The 25401-nt window shown below is 42.2% G+C and overlaps 1 protein-coding gene and 1 non-coding gene across 3 annotated transcripts in view; both read left to right on the top strand.

Annotated features, from left to right (window-relative positions):
* The first annotated feature begins 18530 nt into the window (after nt 1–18530).
* The window catches only part of SASH1 (SAM and SH3 domain containing 1), a 283948-nt gene continuing 277077 nt past the window's right edge, over nt 18531–25401 (top strand). Inside the window, exon 1 of one of the 2 annotated variants that reach the window (XM_024357457.3) lies at nt 18531–18596. In XM_024357457.3, the coding sequence (XP_024213225.2) occupies nt 18576–18596 (21 nt within the window). In that variant the 5' untranslated portion in view covers nt 18531–18575. The remainder of the gene's footprint in view (nt 18597–25401) is intronic. The other variant, XM_009452183.5, reaches the window with a different exon arrangement.
* Nucleotides 24827–24933, top strand: LOC112209584 (U6 spliceosomal RNA). Its single transcript, XR_002944420.1, has one exon. It is a non-coding gene; the product is annotated as a U6 spliceosomal RNA (small nuclear RNA).

Here is a 25401-nt window from a genome sequence, read left to right on the forward strand (position 1 = left end):
GACACCGTCAAGAAATAAAATATAGGCCAGGCACGGTGGTTTATGCCTGTAATCCTAGCACTTCGGCAGGTCAAGGTGGGTGGATCACCTGAGGTCAGGAGTTCAAGATCAGCCTGGACAACATGGTGGAACTCCATCTCTACTAAAAATACAAAAATTAGCTGGGCATTGGTGGCGTGCACCTGTAATCCCAGCTACTTGGGAGGCTGAGGCACAAGAATCGCTTGAACCTGGGAAGTGGAGGTTGCAGTGAGCTGAGATCATGACACTGTACTCCAGCCTGGGCTACAAGCATGAAACTCTGTCTCAAAAAAAAAAAGAAAGAAAGAAAATAGAATATAACGCATTAGATGCAACAAAGTTTTTGCAAGTCATATATCTGATAAAGAAACTGGAGCTAGAATATACAAAGAATGATAACAACTCAATAATAAGACAAGGTAAAAATTAATTGCCACCAGGCACAATGACATGCACCTGTAGTCCCAGCTGCTTGGGAGGCTGAGGCAGAAGGATTGGAATGTAGTGCATTATGGTCACACCTGTGAATAACCACCATACTCCAGCTTGGGCGATATAGCAAGACTCTATCATTAAAAACAAAACAAAACAAAATGCCCATTAAAAAATAAGCCAAAGATCTGAATAGATATTTCTCCAAAGAAGAACATATGAATGACCGATAAGCACATGAAAAGATGCTTAACATCACTAGTTATTGGGGAAGCAAAAATCAAAACCACAGTGATTTGCCATGCCACACTCGATAGGATGGCTCTAATAATAAGAATTTTTTAAAAAGATAGTGACGAGTGTTAGCAAGAGTGTGGAGAAATTGCAACCTCATTCATTGCTGGTGAGAATGTAAAATGGTGCAGCCATTTCAGGAAAGAGTATGGCAGTTCTTCAAAGTTATACCCAGAGTTTTCATGTGATCTAGAAATTCTACTTCTAGATATATACTCAAGACAAATGAAAACATATGTCCGTACAAAAACTTGTGCATGAATGTTCATAGTAACATTATTCATAATAACCAAAATGTGGAAATAACCCAAATGTCCATTAAATGATGAATGGATAAACCAAATGAGATGTATTTATACAATGGAATATTATTTATCAATAAAAAGGAATGAAGTACTAAGCCATGTTACAACATGGATTAAACTTTGAAAAAAATGTGCTAAGTGAAAGACGCCACACACAAAGGGCCACATATTGCACGAGTCCACTGTTAGTGTGCTAGGGCCGCCATAACAAAATACCACAGTCTGGGTGGCTTTAGCAACAGAGGTTTCTTTTCTCACTGTTCTGAAAGCTGGAAGTCCAAGACCAAGGTGTTGGTAGCCTTGGTTTCTCCTGAGGCCTCTCTCCTTGGCTTGCAGACAGCTTCTTCTCCCTGTGTCCTCACATGGCCTTTTCTCTGTATGCACACATTCCTCGGGTCTCTTCCTCTTTGTAATGGACACCAATCCTATTGGATTAGGGCTCCCAACCCTTCGGAAGCTCATTTAGCCTTAATTACCTCCTTAAAGACCCTATCTCCAAATATAGTCATATTGAGGTTTCAGCCTTCAAAATATGAATTTGGGGGAAATACAAGTCAGTCTATAACATCCTCTTATAAACAGGCAAATCTCCTTTTCAGTTGTGGCACATGACTGGACTTGGTTGAGTTTTGAGATGCTGATGAGCTCAAGGTCTGAGGCTTGAAAGAATCAGTGAAGCTTTTTTTTTATTTGTTTTTTTCTTTTGAGACAGGGTCTTTCCCCATTGCCCAGGCTGGAGTGCAGTGGCATGGTGCCATCTCTGCTCACTATAATCTCCATATCCTAGGCTCAGGTGATTCTCCCACCTCAGCCTCCTGAGTAGCTGGGACTACAGGTGTGTGCCACCATGCCCAGCTAATTTTTGCATTTTTGTAGAGAGGGGGTTTCACCATGCTGCCCAGGCTAATCCCGAACTCCTGGACTCAAGCAACCTACCCGCCTCGGCCTCCCAAAGTGCTGGGATTACAAGCCTGAGACACCATGCTTGGCCAAAGCTTTTCAAGTAGATAAGATGTATTTAAACATGTAATCTTTAGTATCTACAGAATAGACATTTTTGCTTCTTTTGTCCCTTTCGTAGTGGTAATAAGGGTGAATTTTGTCATGGCCTCAATTATCTATAGGAATATTTACTTGACAATTTTGTGCCTCTGCCCTATAGCTGAGTTGGTCCCATAGAAAATTTCTGCGGAATTCAATTCCATTATTTAAAGTAGTTTTTCTATGAACCAGCCATGATCTGTAACTTGACAGTGTTAACACCAAATAGCAAGACCTTAATCATGGTTCACATACTCAACAAAGATATAACTCATCTTAGTTTTTCAAGTAGATCAGTTTTAGAACACATTAATTCTAACTAGACTGACTATTTTACAACTAAGACAACTTTATAAAGTGCTTTAATTTATAAAGTTGTTTTATAATCACATTCTTTTGACTCTTCTAAAGATTGTTATTTTACAGTATCTTCTTAAATATGTGTATTCTTAAATACAGTATATTCTTAAATATCCTTAAATGGTAGACTTGGATGAATGCACATCTGTAGTACAATGTTAAGCTACCTTCATTTTGTTGGTATGCTAAAGAAACTTTTCAAAGTGTCTCATGTTAAAAATTGGTTTGTGTGTTTTGTATGCTTACAAATTTTTCCATAGTACCATAGATCATTTTAGTGACAAAATTTGACCCTTTTGATAGAAAAGCAGGTCAGTGAGTTCCTTGGGATCCAAAAGGAGTTGACTGCAAAGAGGCAGAAGGGAATTGTTAGAGTGATTCTATAATTGTTCTGCATCTTGATTATGGTATGACTATGCATTTGTCAAATCTTATGCTTAAGAGGGTGAATTTTACTGAATGTAAATTCAGATTTCAATAAACATGACTTTTAAAACTTACAAAATAAATAAATAAATAAATAGGCAAATCTATAGAAATGAAAAGTAGATTAGATCTGGGTTGATGAGAGCTTTGGGGGTGACAGGTATGGGGTGTGGAGGCTTTTTTTGCATAATATTCTGAGGTTAACTGTGATAATAGGTGCACATCTCTGGAATATATTAAAGCCATTAAATTTTACACTTTAAATGAGTGAATCGTATACTATGTGAATTAAATATCAATACGGCTGTTAACAAAAAATACAAGCTTAAGGGCAAAAGAAGTCATCGGTGAAGTCTCTTAAGAGGTAGCAGGATTCTACCCAGAAGCATGGAGTTCAGGGCCAGGACTAGAGTCTTTACCCACATATAAGGAAGAGCCCAGTTCCGATCTTAAACCTTATGGATTGAGGAATCCCAGGTAGAAGGGCAGGCATCAGATCTCTGGCACATGGTTAGGGCTTCCCTGGTGGCAAATGTGGCTTGAACCTGAGTCACATAGGGTTGGCCTAGAGCTTTTTTAAGGAATTTTAAAATTCCTATCCAAGGCTGGCATTCATCTTAGAGACAAAAGTTGACATCTGCCTGGGAAGAAGAGAGTTCCCAAGGCCAGACCTCAAGTAGTCTCTCATGTGTTCCTGACTTCCGTCGCCAATTCCTTTGGAATTTGAATATTAGACTTTAGTGAGCATGTAATCCTTTCAGTATGCTTCTCCCACAAGCTCTGGGTTTTCAAAGCATAAGTCTGCCAAACTGCATTTATTAAGTACACATGCTATATTGTCATTGTCAGTTTACTTTTTTTTTTTTTTTTTTTTTTTGAGACGGAGTCTCACTCTGTCGCCAGGCTAGAGTGCAGTGGTGCGACCTCAGCTCACTGCAAACTCCGCCTCCTGGGTTCAAGCAATTCTCCTGCCTCAGCCTCCTCAGTAGCTGAGACTACAGGCACGTGCCACCACACCCAGCTAATTTTTGTATTTTTAGTAAAGACGGGGTTTCAACATGTTGCCCACGATGGTCTCGATCTCTTGACCCTGTGATCTGCCCACCTTGGCCTCCCAAAGTGCTGGGATTACAGGCTGAGCCACCACACCTGGCTGTCACTTTACTTTTGGATCTGTTCCACTAGTCTTTAAGATCCTGGAAGACGGGAATTGTTACTTTTATACCTGCACTCCCAGTGCTTTGCCCACTGGCAAGCACATAAAAATGTTCCATGTTGTTTGATGAGTAAATGAATAGATGAGTACTTGGCTTTCCCTTTTTTTTTTAAGAGATGGGGATCTCACTATGTTGCCCAAGCTGGCATTGAACTCCTGGGCTCAAGAGATCCTCCTACCTTAGGCTCCCGAGGAATTACAGGCACACCACCATACTCAGCTTTCCATTTATTATGTGTTAGAATGCTCATACCGTCTTGCTTGTGCTAGATTGAGCCATTTTCAAAACTAGCAAACTAAAGAATCCTAAATCATTGATTTTTCCAGAGTCGACTTAATTTTCCATAATAATAGCTTAACATTCATTGAACATTTTTGGACCAGGCTGCACTAAGCAACTTAGATTCATAATTCCTTTGTAGTCCTTACAATAAATCCCTAAATAGATACTTTTATTACCCCCAATTTACAGATATGAAACTCAGGATCACAGAGATTAAGTAACCTGCCCAAAGCTGCAGAGGTAATAGCAGTGGAACCAGGATTCAAAGCTGCCTCAAACTCACACAGGAATGTTCTGAGATTACCTTACTCCATATGTAAAAATTACTGTCTCAGCAGCCCCTTATATTGAAAAGGGAACCACAGAAATAAGGCACACGTAGAAAGAATGGGTGGGCTTCTTTCCCTGAGTCATAGATTCAGTCTGTAATCAACCAAAAGCAGAAAGCCTTCTCAGATAGTTTTCACTGCCTACTGACTCACGGCTTCCACAGTTTTCATTTTATCCTCTTTCATTTCCCTTATACATTTTAGCTGCACTTCACAGGGTTCTGCACAAAGGGAAAACTCAATACAAGTTGAATGCTTACCAGAATGGAACATTCTGACATTTCAGAACAACAGGCTCAGCTTGAGGTGTTTCAAAACGGCATGCACCAAGTGTCCTGAAAGTTGTTATAAGAGATTCAGCAGCTTTCACGTTGACCTCAATGAACAAAATTAAATGTTTGCTCATTTCATGGTTACCATGTTCCAGTGCAAACAGCCTAGTATTTTTCCTGTTTTCTGTTTACCTCCGTTACCTTGGCCATGTCTATGTTATGACTGGATGGTACTCAAAGATCGTTGTCTGCGAGGATGAGGGAGAGATATTTATGCCCAGAGTGGGGGCACCTCCTGTTCCGGGAGAGCTTGGAATCACTCCAGGCCAATGCCTACAGATTCGGAAAGTTAAAACAGAACCATCAGAGTTAATCCTCACACTCAAGGCGTTCAGTGTGTCTAGAACTAAGCCAAAATTCTATGAAGGGACAGGGTTGCCAATGCCCATGGTGTAAACAATTCCCAAACTGTTCCCAGTTTGTTCTACTGAACTGCACGGCTGAAGAGAGAGGAAGTCCAGATAGCACTCTTGAATTTTTTCAAAGCAAGGGCAAAATGCCCCCACTCCCCTACCATCCTCACCAATATACAAAAGTAGGTGAGTCACTCCTGTTGAAGGTGCCACGAAGAGCATTCAGTCCTTCACCCATCCTGGCCCTGGTTTATGGCCGTGCTTGTATCGCTGCCTGTTGCTGGGTGCTCCGGGAAAGAAGGGCTAGGTCTGTCCTGCTCATGATTGTACCTCCAGAACCCAGCACACGCCTAACTTAATACGCTTTCATTCATTGCATAAATGAAATATAAGGTCAATGGAGAAGAAATGCCTGGGAAACATATGGCTGGGAACTGACTCTGCTTTCATAGAGAAGACTTTTGGATCCCACAGATGGTACCCCTTATACTAAGAAGGGAGTACTTCTGTTGGGATCATAACCTCTTTTTAAAACTAAGGTGATTTTTGTCATTTTAACACCATTTGAAAGCACTGTAAAGCTTGGCTTTTTACTTATTTATTTATTTACTTTTTAAGAGACAGGATCTCATTCTGTCACTCAGGCTGGAGTGCAGTGGTGGAAACACAGCTCACTGCAGCTTCGAACTCGTAGACTCAAGTGATTCTCCTGCCTCAGCCTCCTGAGTAGCTAGGACTATAAGGTGTGTACCACTGCACCTGGCCAAGTTTGGCTTTTTAAATGATTCTTACCCAGTTTTTATTTCAGAACAAAATGGCATATTTAAAAACCAACATTTTTCTTTCATACAAGTTTGAATATAATATGCATACATATTTGAAATATATAATCTTTTGAAAACACTAAAAGAACAGAGATCAGAGGATACCATTTTCATAATGTTTTTCTCACTTTTCATGAAATTTGAAGAAGCTTAATTTTTATATTATGAAATATTTGTTGGAAAGTGTTTCTATTTTAAATCAAGATTATTTTTAAAGCTGGGTGCCATAACTCATGCCTGTAATCTCAGTGCTTTGGAGGCCAAGGTAGGAGGATCATCTGAGCCCAGGAGTTTGATATCAGCCTAGGCAATATAGCAAGAATGTGTCTCTACAAAAAAATCAAAAAATTAGCCAGGTATGGTAGAACAGCCTGTAGTCCCAGCTCTTGGGAGGCCGAGGCAGGAGGATCACTTAAGCCCGGGAGTTTGAGACTGCAATAAGCTATGATCATGACACTACACTCCAACCTGGACAACAAAGCAAGACCCTGTCTTTAAAAAAAAAAAAAAAAAAAAAAAATTATTTTAAAATATTGCTTAAATTATCACGTAAATCATCTTATAGTTGCTCCCCCCCAAAAAATCTTATGATAGAGTTTATGCATGTGATATATAAATATAATAACATTAATCAGTTTCTCATGTGTCTTGTTTAGAATCTGCATAATGTTTGGTAAATCTCCTATAAGGGCTTTTTTTTTTTTTTTTTTGAGACAGGGTCTTGCTCTGTGGCCCAGGCTGGAGTGCAGTGGTGCAATCTTGGCTCACTGCAACCTCTTCTGCCTCCTGGGTTCAAGCGATTCCCCTGCCTCAGCCTCCCGAGTAGCTGGGACTACCAGCGCGTGCCACCACACCCGGCTAATTTTTGTATTTTTAATAGAGACGGGGTTTCACTATGTTGGCCAGGCTGGTCTCGAACTCCTGACCTCAGGTGATCTGCCAGCCTCGGCCTCCCAAAGTGCTGGGATTACAGGCGTGAGCCACTGCGCCCGGCATAAGGGCTTTTTAAATACTAATATATTGTCCAAATTTTCTGCTATTGAGTTAATCATCTTGAAGATTTCCACCTGGTATTTGACAAAAGAAAGTCCATGGCAAATCCCTAGATAGAATAGTCAACCCTCACACCTCTGCATTGTATCCAAACAGCCTCTCCTCATTGGAGGGAGTGGCTGTACCACCCAAGCTTCCTGAGTCGGAATTGTGTCGCTTTGACTCTTACTTTCTATCATCTGCTGGGTCTCCATGTCCTTGCCTTTCTCCTACTTATAAAACATGTGCCTCTCTCCCTATGAGAAAGGAGAGGTGATCGGAATATTTCAAGGACTGAATGGAAATGCAAACAGGGCAATTTATATGGTAAGTGGAAGTGGAACACATCATGAAAGCTACACCTGGGAGGAGAGATTGGAAGCATCTCTCAGCCTTAGCAAAGGATTTCTAGATACAGGTGGCGGACACAAATTGCCTGTCAAGAGATTCACTTCATAACGAGGCCAGCCATGTAGAACAGTCCCAGCGCCACCAGGGGACTGCTGCCACCGGCCCATATCTTTGGGGCTCTGAGGTGGGCTGCAGGAATGACAGTCCTGCATTCTGCCACAACAGCCACGTCCCTGCAGGGTATGGGGGACAGACAACGGGGTTAGTGCCATCAGCCCCTTCATGCTGCCCCTGCCAAACCATCAGTCAAACAAGGAGTAGAAAAGGCATGGGAATAAGAGAAAGGAGGAAGTGATCTGAAATTAGGCATGGTGGGGGATGGGCTTGGGTAGGCAGAAAGGAAATGGAAAAGGACATCCATTTGTCTTCGGGATCTTTCTGTCATCTTTGGTTAACAGTTGAGGGGCATGCAACAAGCAAAAGGATGGAAGAATTGAATCACACTCCATCTTGACTGTGGCTTTTTCAGGTTTTCCCCCAGCTTCGTGCACTCAGATGCTCATGAAAACACTGCACTCTTCTCCAGGCCCACACACAAACTGCACACATACACACACACACACACGCATGGGCTTGCACGCATTTCCCAGTGTCTTATTCATGTCTTTTCACCTCTGTGCTTAAAACTGAACTGACAGTAGGGAGGCTGTGCTGTAGAGTGCGGTGATCTCCTTTCCCACTATTTAGTTCCTGTATAAGATATCAGTTTTCCTGAACAGCATGGCAATATCACTCTCAAAGTCAAGATCAATTCTAAATGTCTCCCTCATGCAGAGGAGAACCCATTTTTCCTCCTGAGTCATCATGCATTCCCTAACAAACTTCTGGGACCTCTCATTGAGGACACAGACAGGTGTGGTGTTGCATCCAATGTGGCATTCCCAAGCCAGTTCTCAGCACCCAAGCTCCCTGTTGGCTTGAGAGTGTCAAGCCAGGCCACTAGGCTAACTGCAGGACCTGCAGCTACTAGCTTTACAAAAAATCTGGCTTCAAGTCAGACTCAGATAGATCCCAGGGAGCAAGTTGAATAAGAAAAAGTTCAATGAAGGCCGGGCAAGATGGTTCACACCTGTAATCCCAGCACTTTGGGAGGCCGAGGCAGGCAGATCACCTGAGGTCAGGAGTTTGAGACCAGCCTGGCCAACATGGGAAACCCCATCTCTAGTAAAAATACAAAAATCAGTCAGGCATGGTGGCAGGCACCTGCAATCCCAACTACTTGAGAGGCTGAGACAGGAGAATCGCTTGAACCTGGGAGGGGGAGGTTGCAGTGAGCCAAGTGCGCTCCAGCCTGGGTGACAAGAGTAAGACTCTGTCTCAAAAGAAAAAAGAAAAGAAAAGAAAGAAAGAAAGTAAAAGCCCAATTAATGGGGGTTTCAAGCTTAGAGGAACGGAGCTGCTGGGGTTGTAAATTCAGGCAAACATTTAGCACTAGAAAAACACCATAATGTTAGCACTGGAACCTCTGGAGGAGGCAATGGAGATGCAAGTTTTGAGAGATGATTCTGAAGAAGTTGGAAGAGGACAGAAACAGCAGACAGCATTGCAGAGAGACGGCAGGCAGACTCCTTGGCAGGATCACCCTTAACTCCTCCAGGGTACCTGGCACAGGACAGGTGCCCAAGAAAAACCTGATGAGTCAGTGAATGAATATGCAGTAACTGAAGCCTTCCCCGAAGAAGCAGAAGGTGGCAGGACAAGTTTCATGTTCTTGAGAAAGCCTGTGCCTGCCTGTGGAGAGCCCATCCTTGCATTCTTAAGCGGGTTTTCTGAACTCGTGTCCTGGGGAAGCAGAAGGCAGTTCTGAGGTTCACTGAGCTAGAACAGCGTTTTGATACAAACAGACCTGGGCCCACTGAAAGAGTGATGCACTTGGCCAGAACACCACCTTGAGTTCAGTCAGAAAGCACATCTGTGCCTCATTGATAATGTAATAACCTACATTACATTCTTGGCCGAGAGCACCTGTGCACAGCCCAGAAAGTCAGCCCAGGGCAACCATTCTGATGGAGGTGATATTAACAGCTCTCATTAAAACTGATGACTCTAGCGGTGCCCAGAAGCGCAGCTAAGGTGAAGCGTCTGTCTGCATTTCCATTACAAGCCCCCATTTTTGGAGTTCATAACTCAACCATGGAAATATGCTTTGCATTGAACTGAAACCTGAAAAGAAAACTGTCACAGGGAAAAGAGAGTTGGACTTTTAGAGCCGTAAAATGTGTCAGTTGTCCACTACCATCTGTACACATCCAACTCCGTGTTAGAAGGAATGTTACTGTTTTCCTGCCCCTGTCTGGATGGTGGAAATGGAAGACTGAGGGTGGAGGACTCATTTCTGAGCTGGTCCGGAGGAAATCTGAATGTCTTAACTTTTATGTATATTGGGGATGCTAAGAGCTCTATCATAATGAAAGTAACACTTGTATGACAATCATTTATCCTAGGTGTCGTTTTGTTTATTGTTACCTGTACAAAACCAGCAAGCAAAGAACCCCTAGGGCTCAACCTGAGGCTTAAGGAGGTTACATAGGGCTGGATGTAACTTTCAACACCTTTCTCTGATGAAAGGGAGACCTGAAGGTATGCGTTTCAATGACGGGATTTGAAAGGACTCTGTTATCTTTTATTCTGACCAAAAAAAAAAAAAAAAAGGTCTTGCGAAATGCATTCCTGTCATGGTTGGGCAGGTTAAAGCTCAATGGTCTATATATCTATATCTCTGTCCCAGCTGGGAATGTAGAACAACTCTTACCCATACAAAAATATGAAGGATTAGGTTCATAGAAGACTGCTTTAAAAATATGAGCAGATTATAACTTCTGCTTTTTCTAACAAGTATTGCTTGGGAAGAAAAAGGTCATTATTGTCTTCAGTATCTTCCAGTCCTTTCTCTAAACACCACAAGAATTACATGAAGACTGGAATCAGATCATGCTGTTTCTCTGCTTAAAATTCTTCAATGGTTTCTTATTGGGTTTCAAATAGAATTCACACTCTTCACCATTGCCCATGAGGGCTATACAACCTGGCCTCTCAAGAGCCTTGTGGCCTCTTGTCATGTTGTCCACACCCAGTCATACTTGACTTTTTCCAGTTTCTCAGCTACATCAACCTTTTTTCTCCCACCTCAGGGACTTTTCATTTATGAATCTCTTTGCCAGTTATGTTTCTCTTCCCACACTCAAAGCAGCTGGCCTCTTCATATCCTTTGAGCTTAAATGTCACCTCTGCCTGCCTGCTCCATCACCTCTGCTAACAACCTCCATCTCGACCCCCTGTTGGCTTCTTTTGAAAAATTGAGCACAGCTATTGTTTTACTAATCTGTTTTTGTACTTGTCCTTTATCTATGGCCATCTAGAAAGCATGCTTCATGAAAGTAGGGGCCTTGGCCATTATATTCCCAGTGTCTAGTACAGACCACGTGCTCACTATTTGCTGAATAAATTGAGATTTATGTATTACATAATGCATTATAAATTTAAGCTTTAGTAGTCATTATTTTCTTTGTAGTATATATAATAGAATAATTTCTCCTTGATTTTTATATAACCTCCACTTTGGAAAGAGGAACTAGAATTCCCACACCAAATGACAGTCTTAGAAATTGGATTGATAAGGCAGACATGATGGCACACACCTGTAGTCCCAGTTGCTTCAGAGGCCAAAACAGGAGGACTGCTTGAGCCCAGCAGTTCAAGGCTACAGTGAGCTAAGCAGGTTCCACTGCATTCCAGCCTAGGTGATAAAACAAGACCCTGCCAAGAAAGAAAAAGGAGGGAGGGAAGGAGGGAGGGAGGGAAGGAGGGAGGGAGGGAGGGAGGGAAGGAGGGAGGGAGGGAGGGAGGGAGGGAGGGAAGGACGGAAAGGAAGGAAGGAAGGAAGGAAGGAAGGAAGGAAGGAAGGAAGGAAGGAAGGAAGGAAGGAAGGAAAATAAATATATTGGATGGATAAAGAAATTCTGTCCTTTTACATCTTTCACTCTCTTTTTAGCATCATAAAATTGTGCTGAACTTCTGCAAAGAGTTTGTGGACCTAACCAAGGTGCTCCCCATGCCTCTTGAACTTGTAGATTCCAGGTTCTTCACTTGATGTACTTTGAGCTCTGAATACTGAGACCACAAAAAAATATACTCAGCGTTTTGCAAACCTTAGAAAAGTAGATATAAGAGCATTGATTAATGTTCCAACTTGGCCTGATTCACTCAGAACATAAAACTTTGTCCCAGATAGGACTGGCTCAAGACCCCACAGCTAAAAAAGCCATCTGAGACCTGTGCCCAAGCCTTCTGATGCCAGATCTAGGCCTTAATTCAGGGAACTACTGCTGTCTCTGGAAAGGCAGGGTTAGTTAACAACCCATGATTCTCCAACTGAATCCTTCAAGCACTAGATCCTCATGCTTTTGCATGACTGGCTCCAGAAGTTTCTTTAAAAATCCAGTCCCCATATTAGAAGTGGTAATACAATTCAAGGAAGCTGTCATTGTCAATCATTGCATATTCGGCAATTCTTTTTTTTTTTTTTTTTGAGACAGAGCTTTGCTCCCGTTGCCCAGGCTAGAGTGCAATGGCATAATCTCAGCTCACTGCAGCCTCCGCCTCCCAGATTCAAGCAATTCTCCTGCCTCAGCCTCCTGAGTAGCTGGGATTGCAGGTGCCCACCACCATGCCCAGCTAATTTTTTGTATTTTTAGTAAAGACGGGGTTTCACCATGTAGGCCAGGCTGGTCTCAAACTCCTGACCTCAGGTGATCCACCCAGCCTCCCAAAGTGCTGGGATTACAGGCGTTAGCCGCCATGCCCAGCTCAGAAATACTTTACCTGATTCTTTTCCTCTCTGCCACTTGCTAAAATTTGGTTGACTGAAAGGAAAATAAGAAAAGGCTTAGATAAAATAAGAATGTTTGCATAGGAATATGACCCTTAGCAAGCTGGTTACTCTCTAAGACTCGGTTTCCTACGCTATAAAATGGGGATATAACATATATGACCTACCTCACAGAGTCTTTAAGACAATTAAGATAATGCATGTAGAGTTCTTAGCACAGTGTGTACCAAGGGCCCAATGTTAGCTCCTACTGCTGTTGTATCATTATTAATAACAATTCCAACATAAGAGAAGCTCTAGAAACAAGAGAGCTTTTCTTTTCTTTTTGGACAGGGTCTTGTTCTATTGCCCAGGCTAGAGTTCAGTGGCATAATCATGGCTCACTGCAGCCTCAACTTCCTGGGCTCAAGTGATCCTCCCACCTCAGCTTCCCAAGTAGCTGGGACTATAGGTGTGCACCACCATGCCCAGCCAATATTTTATTTATTTATTTATTTATTTTTTGTAGAATGATGTCTCACTCTGTTGCCCCAGCTAGTCTTGAACTCCTAGGCTCAAGTGATCCTCCCACCTCAGCCTCCAAAGTGCTGGGATTACAGGTGTAAGCCACCATGCCTGGCCTCTTTTCTTTTCTTTTAAAGGGAGGCTGGGAAAGCTGGAGAGCTAGTAGGAGCCAGGGCACATAGAGAGTGAGGTAGTAGCATGCCTAAGGTACACCTCAGCAGTTCCAGAATTCTGCTACGAGTGGCCCTCCATCAAACTACTTCACCTCTCTGAAGTCTAGTTTGCTTACCTGTAAAGGAAAGATAATAACCAACTCTAACCTACTTCACCAGGTTGTCAAGGATTCAAATAAGACACACATCTGTAAAAGCACTTTGTATGTCTTAATGGAAATGTTAGATATTGCTTTCACATATGTTACAGATAACTGGCTATTGCTTCAATCAAGTCAGTGGTTCTAAACTTTGGCTGCAAATTAGAAGCACCCGGAAGCTTCAAAAAATCCAAATGCCCGGGCCACACCATAAACTAAGCCAGACCCTCTTCCGTGGGACCCAGGCCCAGTACTACTTTGTGTGTGTGTGTGTTTGTGTGTGTGTGTTTGTGTGTGTGTGTGTGTGATGGAGTCTCACTCTATCGCCCAGGCTGGAGTGCACTGGCGAAATCTCGGCTCACTGCAAGCTCCACCTCCTGGGTTCAAGCAATTCTCCTGCCTCAGCCTCCCGAGTAGCTGGGACTACAGGTGCCCGCCACCATGCCCGGCTAATTTTTTGTATTTTTAGTAGAGACGGGGTTTCACCATGTTAGCCAGGATGGTCTCAATCTCCTGACCTCATGATCCGCCTGTCTAGGCTTCCCAAAGTGCTGGGGTTACAGACATGAGTCACCGTGCCCGGCCCCAGTGCTACTTTTCTAAAGCTCCCCAAGTGATTCCAATATCCATCCAACATTAAGAGTCAAGAAATAAAATGTTTCTTAAACCTTCCCAATGATAAGGAGCCCCAGAGTCCCACCATACCTGCAGAATCAGCCTTCGAAGGGACGGGGGCGTGGAGTCTATTTTCAACAGGCATCCTTAGCTGACTCTTAACAGCAGGCAATTATGAGAAACAATGTGTTGAATCATAGTCTGAGAGTTGGAAGGGATGTTGTTTAAAGTCTTCACCCTTGAATCATCTCAAAACCATGTGAAACTTTATGAATCCCACGAACGAAAGGCCAATGTGTGTTAACCCACTACATGAACAATAAATAATACGACTGTTAGCTATTTCTCTGTGCTGGAATCATCACCAGCCTCTCAGTTCCGTTTAGTTCCTGAACTTTCTAGTTCAGGAAATTTTGACTGACTGAAGAGATTTGCAATGATAAGAAACTTTTCTGAATCAAACAATTTGGGATGCCAGGAAATGCACAGAAAGAATCTTTCATTTAAAAAGAAATATTCAAATATTGTGAAATAAAATAATAAGCTGAGCTTTTTGATGTGCACAAAGAGAACTGACCTCCAGATGGTACAGACACAACTAAATTTTTATTATTTTTCTTTCAAAAGGAAATATTGCACAGTTCTATAAAGCTTACCCTATTACTTGAAGCTCACATGGGAAAGATAGGCAGATAACATTTAATGTAAATAACATACAAACAAGCTACTACGTCGCAGAAAAGTGGAAAATATCAAGAAAAAATGTAATCAACTGCTGATATGCAAGTTGTAAAACTCTGCTCAACTCTGTGCAATTTCCCTCATCTACCATTTTGAAAGCATCAAACTGCCGGAATGGTTGGTCTGTCAGCTTCTGCTGAACATTCTAATGTTGTCATTGAAAAGTTAAGCTTTGTGGAGTTCTGTTCCCTCTGGGGTCACATTTACCTGCATGGCCTAAGTAGTTAACCTTAAAATATTTTCTCCTTTCTATTTCTTGCACTGTTTTGAGTCCAGCCTTCATCTCAGCTTTGTTTGAGCCATAAATACGGTCAATATTCAGAGACTATATTTATTTCTAAGCTTTTTAAGAAGAAAGATAATGGAGATTGATTTTAATAAATAGATGAGTTTCAGATATTTGCATTTCCTTTATAATGGCTTCATATCGGTTACTCAGTTCTAAACTTTGTCAGATAAGGCATTGGGGAATAACAATGCTGGATCCAGTTTGAATTATGTCTTTGGAAATTATAGCCACTCGTTCCATGTAATAAGCGCTTGTTTTCATGTGCATTCACCATGCCCATTTCTTAGTATCTCTTTTATCTCTTTTTATTTTTGATAAAGTGTTTTAATAGAGAATATCACTGTAGCCTACCTTTTAATAGTATGAAATAACAAGACATTATTGCCAGGTTTGTTTACATTTGGAAAAAGTCCTTATCATTAATAAGAGGTATACTATAAATGCTTGGAGTCCCATGCCCCATGGAGGAGCTAGTGCACATGATACCTTGAGCAAGAACAGAGCTATGGGCACTCCCAATTGTGTGCCCTCCCTCTCAATTGGTTTTTGTCTTTTTTTATTTTTATTTTTTCTGGGATACGGTCTTCCTTTGCTGTCCAGGTTGGAGTGCGGTGGCACAAACCTCCTAGGCTCAAGCAATCCTCCCACCACCACTTCCCAAGTAGCTAAGACCACAGGCACACACCATTATGCCCAGCAAATGTTTCAAATATTTTATAGAGACAAGGTCTCACCATGTTGCCCAGGCTCAAGCGATCCTCTCACCTCAGCCTCCCAAAGTGCTGGGATTATAGGTGTGAGCCACCACCCCCAACTAGTTTCTTTAGGGTTGTAATTTTTTATACTTTCCTGTTCTTTGTTGAGTCATTTCATTGTCAGATTGCATGTTTGATTGCATTGTTAGATTGCATGTTAGGATGCCCACCCTGATGGCCTCATTTGAATTTAATTACCTCTGTAAAGATCCTATCTTCAAATAAGGTCATATTCTGAGGTATTCAGTATATGAATCTGAGGGGTGTGGGGGGGCACAATTCAACCCTCAACAGTAGTATTATACATGATTATTTTAAAGATTGTTCCTGTATCCTCAAATCATAGCTGATAAATGAAAATAAATTCTGGAAAGAAAACCTTAATTGTGACGACGGTCTTTGGAACAGGACTTTACTGGTATTTGGCAGGTGAGTGTATACCTCCCACAACTGTGAAAATGATCATCTCCCAGTTAGCTGTCTCCCAGTGTACAATTATTTTCTGTCGTACACCATAGACCGATACACACTGATGTTATAGATTTGGCTTCTGTGCTCCTAAGAGCCAAACTCTATAGCAAAAGCTGTATTCAACGGGGCAGAATTTCTCTTTTGGTTGCTGGGACAGCAAGAGGATGGACAGACTAAGACCTTCCTGGTATAGACAAGGAAACAGGTCAGAAACAGGGAAGAGGGTGGCAAAGGTCACAGGGCTAGTTAGTGGCAGCCCTGGAACTAGATCTTGGGTCTCCCAACTCATAAGCCGGTGCTCTTTTACCAAACCACACTATCCTCCACCCCGGGTATCCCTCACCTTACCTGCCAGCTATCAAAACCACCCACTGCTCGCTGGCAATATATGCTTTTCCTTACTGACTTTAATATTTAAAAAAATTTTTTTTGTATTGAACTGATCCTAATTGCTAAGTAAGTGCATTACTGACACCCATGAGCAGAATTAAAATTGGGGAGTTATGCCTTTGGTGATTGTTTCCCTAAAAACCTGTCAACTCCCCCACAAAAAAAATCTAGGCATCTAATTTTCATAAGGTAGTGGGTTTCTTGACCCCTCAGATCCAATTTTTTGGCTAAAACTTGCTTTATCAGCCAGAATTGTAGATATATGCTCCAAAGTGGAAAAAAAAATTTGTCTGAGATGTCAAACTAGTGGCAGTTAGTGATTACTTTTGAAAACAAAAAAACAAAAAGGCTCTTACCTTCTGTTTTACCAGTTCTTGGTTAATACACCATCACTGATATTAGAGGTTTGGATTTTAGATATCTTCAACCTAATTCAGCCACTTTACAAATAAGGAAATGGTAGCCTGGGCAATGGCATGTCCAAGGCCACTCAGTTAAAGAGAAATCTAGGGACAGGTCTTTGTCTCTGGGTCTCTGGACATCTCATCCACAACTTTTTTTTTTTTTTTTTTTTTTTTTTTGAGACAGAGTCTCGCTCTTGTCGCCCACGCTGGAGTGCAGCGGCACGATCTTGGCTCACTGCAACCTCCGCCTCTTGGATTCAAGTGATTCTCCTGTCTCAGCCTCCCAAGTAGCTGGGATTACAGGCGCCCGCCACCATGCCCGGCTAATTTTTGTACTTTTATTAGAGACAGGGTTTCACCATGTTGGTCAGGCTTGTCTCAAACTCCTGACCTCAGGTAATCCACCTGCCTTGGCCTCCCAAAGTGCTGGGATTACAGGTGTGAGCCACCGTGCCCGGCTCATCCACAACTCCTAATACCACTGCTACTGCTGCCTAATGGTTATGTTAGCACATTCCTAAGCTACAGGAAGTTTATTTTTCCCCATGAAGATAGGAGAAATACTAACCCTAATGTTCATTAGTGACTTGATGCTTTACCATGTAGCTCTGTTATGTCACACTCACAATATTAATTTTAAAGAATAGACTGTTTTCCAAATATATGTATTTAATGTGACTATCTTCTGACTATTCACTGATGTTACCAACACCTAAACTTACTTGTGTAGGGAAATGCCATGCACATTAACTTTTAATATTTTTAAGACTGTATAAAACTTTTGTTTTATTTTATTAAAAGGGAAATGTTTTTATGTTTCCTTTAGATGTCTTCAAAATTCATGTTTTTGTAACTTCTTTTCAGGGTTATTAAATCAGGTTAAACTAGATTAAGCCCCAGCAAAGGTGTTTCAGAGTTTGAAGCCTGGCATATCAGCCAACTCTACAAAGTGGTCTCAGAACAGAGGACATTCTGAGATGCAGAGTCCATTGATGAACACTAATCCTAGAACATTAAACTTACCGTGTTAAATGGATTTCTGGAAGTTTCTCTGTGGAAGTCTTGGAATAGTCCTCCCTTCCTTTTCTTGAGCCAAGAAAACTCTGAACCAGAACAATTCGATTTCAATTTGTGGAAAAACTATATTCAATGAGCCAAACACCGTGCTGAGAGTTTTGTAGGGGGCGGGAGAAAGGGGCATTTGGATCACTGTTGTATGTTAGTTACTAAAATATCTGGATTTCTATTTAAATGTTCTGAGATATATTTTCAAGCTTTGTTTCTGAGGGGTATTTGCAAGCTTCATTTTAAAGTCCGAGAACCCGAAGAATGAAACTCGCTTTTGTGTCATAGTTATTGTGTTATATGTTAAGCATTTGGAAGGGACCCCAGTGAGGCCTCAGGAAGCAGTTACTGCCTCTCTTATCGTCCTGAAGGCGATTTGTTTTAAAGTTGATAATCCCTAGGGCTGTGAGAGTGTCCCACATCTGCCCTGAATTGAAAACAGATTCCCATTTAGAGCCTTACATCAGTGCTGCAGATTCATGCGATCTGAGTCAGAGAGGAAGTCAGAGACCATTTGAACGTATGGCCAGCAGCTCACTTCATGGAGGAACAAGATTGCAGGGTATGTAGGCTGTCTGTTTTCAAATTTTAAGACTGTTTTTGGTGTCCTTCTGACATTTAGACTGATATATTCAGGAAAGGACTATTGTGGGAAACAGGTATAAAGTAAGTGTCAGTATCTAGGGATTTTCAGTGCTACTGATGAATTCATCAAAATTCCGAGGGCGCTAGGCAGCGACTGCTTCGGAATTCCTTCACCGGGCTTTGCCATTTTTGTGACTTACCATTCATTATATAAGATATATTTATATAATTATGTAGATATTTATTTTCCCCCAAGACTCTAAAAAAGGTTTTGTAAGCCAAGAAAAGTTTTTCCTGTTAAAGACCAGAGCTTTTCCAGCCTCTACTTATCTATGAAAACTTTTTTAAAGATTTGCACACACGCTAAGAATGAAGGATGTAACGATGTATTTCATATTGCAACCCCCAGGGGATCGGGACCATCCGATTAACCATTTAGTATCTAATATTTTACTGAAGGAGTTTTCTTCTCAGGTTGCTGAACAACTTTGTTTCCGTCTTCGTCTTCTCTGTGGAAATCGTATTCTACAGATTGTGAAGGTCTTTTCCTTTTTAATTAAAAAAGGGGTTTATATTTGGGCTGAACATGGAGGCTCATGCCTATAATCCCAGAACTTTGAGAGGCCGGGGCGGGAAGGTTCCTTGAGCCCAGGAATTGGAGACCAGCCTGGGCAACATGGCGAAACACTGTCTCTACAAAAATTACAAAAATTAGCTGGACATGGTGGCATGCAACTGTAGTCTCAGCTACTTGGGAGGCTGAGGCAGGAGGATCTCTTGAGCCCAGGATTTCTGGGCTGCAGTAAACTATGATCACACCACTGCACTCTAGCCTTGGTGACAGAGTGAGATCTTGTCTCTTCTTCTTTTTTAAATTTTTCTTTTTTTTTTTTGAGACAGAGTCTCCCTCTGTCATCCAGGCTGGAGTGCTGTGGTGTAATCTCAGCTCACTGCAACCTCTGCCTCCTGGGTTCAAGCAATTCTCCTGCCTTGGCCTCCTGAGTAGCTGGGATTACAGGCACCTACCCCCATGCCCGGCTAATTTTTGTATTTTTCATGGAGACAGGATTTCACCATGTTGACCAGGCTGGTCTTGAACTCCTGACCCCAGGTGATCCACCTGCCTCAGCCTCCCAAAGTGCTGGGATTACAGGCGTGAGCCACCACACCCAGCCTGACCCTGTCTCTTAAGAAAAAAAAAAATAGATTTGTTCATGAAAAATAATTAAAGAGTACAGAGGTCATGAGGTAGAGTCTGAGAGCCCAACCACTCGATGCATGGGTGCTGACCCCAGCCTGGCCTGAGGGCCCCTCCTGCCCCTTCTCTGCTTCTGGCCTGGGCTTTGGCAAGTTGAGGCCTCTCAGGTGGGCTTCTGGAAGGCTGCTTTGCTCACTACTGTCTCTGAGGAGCTGAGAACAGTGCCTGGTACTGTCGGTGCCCGGTCAATACTTGTTGAATGAAAGTAGAATTAGAGAAGGGAACTCTAGAAGAAATGTCAGTTTGGGCATTTAACCTAGTGAGGCTTTGCTTGGGCAAATTTCTCCTCGCCATCTTGGTAGGATTGCAACCAGAAGGAGAGACTGGGTCATTGAGAGAAAAGTGCTAGACTGCCAGTCAAAGCAACTATGTATGAAACATAGAATTCCACGGTCATGGGATGAACAAAGCAAAAAATGTCTGAAATATGAGTTGTGAGAGGTAACAGTCATGCCCTAGAGGGTTCTCAGGAGTCCAAGGGAGGCTGGTAAATGGGAGAAAGTGAACAGACATGGCTGGCAGGTTCTCCTTTCAACTTGGGGCAGATGGACTCATCAAAAATCTTCCAACAGAACAAAGCCTCCTCTTGTTACATGCGCTTTCCCTGGTTTCAGAAACAATACATTCAGAGCAGCCTAGTTGGCAGGTAATGTTTTCAGTCCAAATGCCAAAACTCTGGTCCCTCTTGACTGGTTGCCCGCAGTTCTTTAAAGAGGGAAGGTTTTTTCAGGTGCCAAAATTTGACTGCAAACTCTGTCATGGGACTATGCCCTCTTAATCCCAGCAAGACAGAGGCTTTCTTTTAGAAATGGAAGCAAGCACATTTGGGTTTTTGTGCTGAGGATGCAAAAAGATGTATTGATCAACTCAGACAGAAAGGGGAATTATCAGCCTTAGGAATATCGTTCCTGTCCTAAAGAGACAAGCGAATGAGCCTTGAAATCTATAGAGACAGTTCCAGTTCAGACAAGTCTCCTTTGTGGGAGATGATTGTGTATATATCTTATTTTAACTAACCTAATTAATCTACCTGATTAATTTATCAACCTCAGAAGTTTGGGGAGAAAATAAAATCAGTGTGGCAGAGACTTCCACAGTGATACCTGGATTATAAATTTACTGTTACCTCAAAGAAAATCCAGATCCAAAATCTGTCTGCCTCTTTTCCAGTAACAAACCCAGCACATCTTCATTTAGGGCAATATCCTCTTGCCCTGCCCCTCCTCTAATTTACAGCCCCATATTTGGACACCAGGGATTCAATGACCTACCACCAAGGCACCAATGGGTGGTGCCACCATGCCAATTCACAGAACTCGTGGCTCTTCAGAAGTTTTGTAAGCCATTGTTTAGAATTCAGAACACATTATCACCCAGAAACAAGGTTAGGCTCCAGCTCTACTCCTGAATGCAAATTTATCCTAAAATACAGGGAATCTACTACAAGCATCTGGAAAGGGGAAGAAAGAACTTCCATCATACTGTTTAATGGCATTGGAGAATATATTTTACAATGAACGGTAATAATGTTCTCAAGAGCATTTTTAATATCCTTGAGAATTCATTCTTGGCCCTGGACATCATTTGTTTCTTGGTCTGGACCCTAACCACCTATTCTAGGTGCTTTGTCTCCTGCTGCTTCCTTGAATGGTACCCTAGGCTGAAGTCCAAGAAAATTATTTGCATGTACTTTTCCACTTGTGGTTTCTTTTGCCTAGACTGTCTTATTCCTCTTCTAATTCCTGGCAAACTCTCGATCAGCTCAAACATTCACACAGTTAATACTCCTCTGTGATGCCCCAGTCAAACTTCCACCTCTCTACTCCCTTGGCCACAAACCCCTCTAAGAAAATTTTGCAGACAGCTTCAAGTGGTTCCTCCATTGACCTTCCGAAATTCCAAGGACCCCAGTTCAAAACTCTGCCTAGGAAATATTAGAAATTCCCCTCCCTAGCTCGCTTGCATTTCCATAAGATCTTAAACGTACTGCTATGTATTTACATTAATCACATTATATTGCAATTATTTTGGGGCGTGTGGTCTCACTCTGTCACCCAAGCTGGAATGCAGTGGCATGATCATGGCCCATGGCAGCCTTGAACTCCTAGGCTAAAGCAATCCTCCTGCCATAGCCTCCCACGTAGCAGGGACTATAGGCATGCATGATCACGCCCAGCTGATTTTTTATTATTTGTAGAGACAGGGTTTCACCATGTTGCCCAGGCTTATCTTAAACTCCTGGTCTTAAGCAATCCTCCTGCCTCAGCCTCTCAAAGTGTTGGGATTTCGGGCATGAGCCACTGTGCCTAGCCTACTTCTACTTTTTTGTGTGGGAGGAATTATGAGTAGTGGGAAGAGACTGGAGCTTAGAGTTAGAGAGTATAGGCACCAACACTGGCTCTCTGATTTCCAGTTGTGTGGTCTTGGATAAGTTAATTCTCTCTCCATTTTTGCTTTTCTTCATTTGTAAGATGAGAGTAATACCTGCCTGTAAGGAGTTGTTGTAAGGATTAAATAATAATCCGTCTAAAAGCCCTAGCCTAGTGCTTAAGCCATACAAAGTGAAAGATAAATGTTAATAAAATATGAATCTAAATTTGAAATGGTGGACATAAAACTCTGAAGCCAGAAGGAATTTGCGTCTCTTCTGTCCAGCCTTGGACTCTCTCCTTTTGCGACTCACCCCCTTCAGTTTGAGGCAGCATGTCAGTAGGCTGGCATTACCTTTTTACAGCCACTTCTCAGATCACTTCGGTGACTAAAATAAAATAAAACTTAGAAGAGTAAGAGAAAAGAGGAACAGCGCCCAGTCGATTTGTAAGTGTGCGAAAGAAAAAGTAAGCTAGGATGGAGGAAGAGGGAACAAAGTATATGCAAAGGAAAAAGGGAGAGGATGATGAGAAAGCTGAGGGCAGGTAGTAGCAAAGGGAGACAGAAGAGAAACTGCACCACTGGGAAATTGCACTTCCAGGATCATAGAAGAAGCAATTGTTCATTTAAATATATACACCTGCGAGTGCACCCCTGTGCATTTTTTACCCAAGAAGTGCCTTGTGTAGTTCCAAGTACTTCACATAAATAATCATGGTAGCCTGACACAGTGGCTTGCACCTGTAATCCAAGCTACTTGGGAGGCTGAGGCACTTGAAGCCAGGAGTTAGAGACAAGCCTGGGCAATGTAGCAAGAACCCCATCTCTAAAAAATAATAATAATGATGATAATTATGTGTTACTAAAACTTACATACCGTTTACTATGTGCCAGGCACTGTTCTAAGCTCTTTAGACATATTAACTCATTTAATCCTCACAACAACACTGTGTGGTAGACACATAAAAATCCCTATTTTACTGATAAAGAAAGGGGACACACGAATAGTCCCATAACTAGGATATATGGGAGCCAGTATTTGAACCCAGAGAGTCTGCCCCTGGAGTCTTGCACTCTTAATGGAAATGACAACCATCACGCAGAAATGCACCTGCAGCTGAGGTGGCTCCTGGCGTGGTCAGGTGGCCAATGTGGCCACTACAGTCAACAGCACAGTAAAGTCCAGCCTGGTGGACATTCCCACTGATATACTTTCCAAAATACCATGCTAACAATACCAGGCTAACACCTGAGAAGTTAGAATGGTAGAATTGCATGGCATGGAGAGACATTGGGTTCACTGTGCTCCGACCAGCCAGCTGCTTCTATTGAGAGTGCCAGGAAATGCTGGACCCGGGGTCACTGGTCAAACTCTCTGGGGAGAGACACAGGGCAGAAGTGAGTTGATCTCAGCCTCCCATATAACACTGCAGCGTCAGAAGGACATTATCCTTATTCCAGGTAATGTCCAGGAAATTCTACAAAAATTCTTTCCGAAAGTTTGCAGACATTATTATGTTGACACTCCAATAGTTTTCCAAATATGAAAATAAAGACAATTGTGCTTTATTTTGAAGAACCATCTATTTTGACCTATTTAAAAGAGACAAAATATGCAGGGTTTTGTTTTGTTTTGTTTTTTGAGACAGAGTCTTGCTCTGTCACCCAGGCTGGAGTACAGTGGCGTGATCTCAGCTCTCTGCAAGCTCCGCCTCCCGGGTTCAAGCGATTCTTCTGCCTCAGCCTCCTGAGTAACTGGGACTACAGGCGTGCGCCACCAAGCCCAGCTAATTTTTGTATTTTTAGTAGAGACGGGGTTTCATCATATTGGCCAGGCTGGTCTCAAACTCCTGACCTCGTGATTCGCCTGCCTCACCCTCCCAAAGTGCTGGGATTGCAGGCGTGAGCCACTGCTCCCGGCCTTGTTTTGTTTTTGTTTTTGTTTGTTTTTCTGTTTTGTTTTTTTGAGACGGAGTCTCGCTCTCTCACCCAGGCTGGAGTGCAGTGCATGATCTCGGCTCACTGCAACCTCTGCCTCCCAGGTTCAAGCGATTCTCCTGCCTCAGCCTGTCGAGTAGCATTATAGGCACCCGCCACCAGGCCTGGCTAATTTTTTGTATTTTTAATAGAGATGGGGTTTCACCATGTTGACCAGGCTGGTCTCAAACTCCTGACCTCAGGTGATCCACCAGCCTTGGCCTACCAAAGTTCTGGGATTATAGCCGTGAGCCACCGCACCCGGCCGGGAGAGGCTTATTAAATGTCTGCCCACATCTTGGTCTCCATTTTTTTTTCTCATTACAGCCTGGCTGGGGAACATCTTACCTAAAAACTCATTCATGCAAAATTCTATCTCCTTTGGAGCATTTTTAGGTCTTTTCACATGTCCTGGAAAGAAATACTGAATTAAATTAAATTTTAATTTTAATTTAATTTACTTTTAAATTTAATTTAAATCCTGAATAAAAGGCCTTACATAAACTGACTAAAAAGAGCTTAACTATGCAAAAGTAGGTTAAATAGAACAAGGCACTTTCAAGTATACAAAACAATCCCATCATTAGAAAAAAGAAAATTCTGGGCTCACTTCAGCAGCACATATACTAAAATTGGAATGATACACAGAACACTAGCATGACCCCTGTGCAAGGATGATGTGCAAATTTGTGAAATGTTTCATGTATTTTTTAAATAGTTAAAAAAAATCTGCAAGTGCAATAAATACATAATATAAACACTAAATTAAGTTAGATATGCCCTTGGAGGAACTAATTATTTTCATCACTAAACTGCTCCCAAATGCCAAGAAAATATAGAACACTAAAATGAAACCTAGACTCTCAGACTCTCAAAGGTCTAGAGGTTGAATTTTAAGCAAACTCTTCATTGAGCAAATGAATCTTTTTTTTTTTTAATAGAGGCAGAGTCTCGCTCTGTTGCCCAGGCTGAGTGCAGTGGTGCGATCTCAGCTCACTGCCACCTCTGCCTCCTGAGTTCAAGCAATTTTCCTATCTCAGCCTCCCAAGTAGCTGGGACTACAGGCGCATGCTGCTATGCCCGGCTAATTTTTTGTATTTTAGTAGAAACGGGTTTCACCATGTTGCCCAGGCTGGTCTTGAACTCCTGAGCTCAAGCAATCCGCCTACCTCGGCCC

The sequence above is a fragment of the Pan troglodytes genome, chromosome 5 (genome assembly GCF_028858775.2).
Source record: "Pan troglodytes isolate AG18354 chromosome 5, NHGRI_mPanTro3-v2.0_pri, whole genome shotgun sequence".
NCBI lineage: Eukaryota > Metazoa > Chordata > Mammalia > Primates > Hominidae > Pan > Pan troglodytes.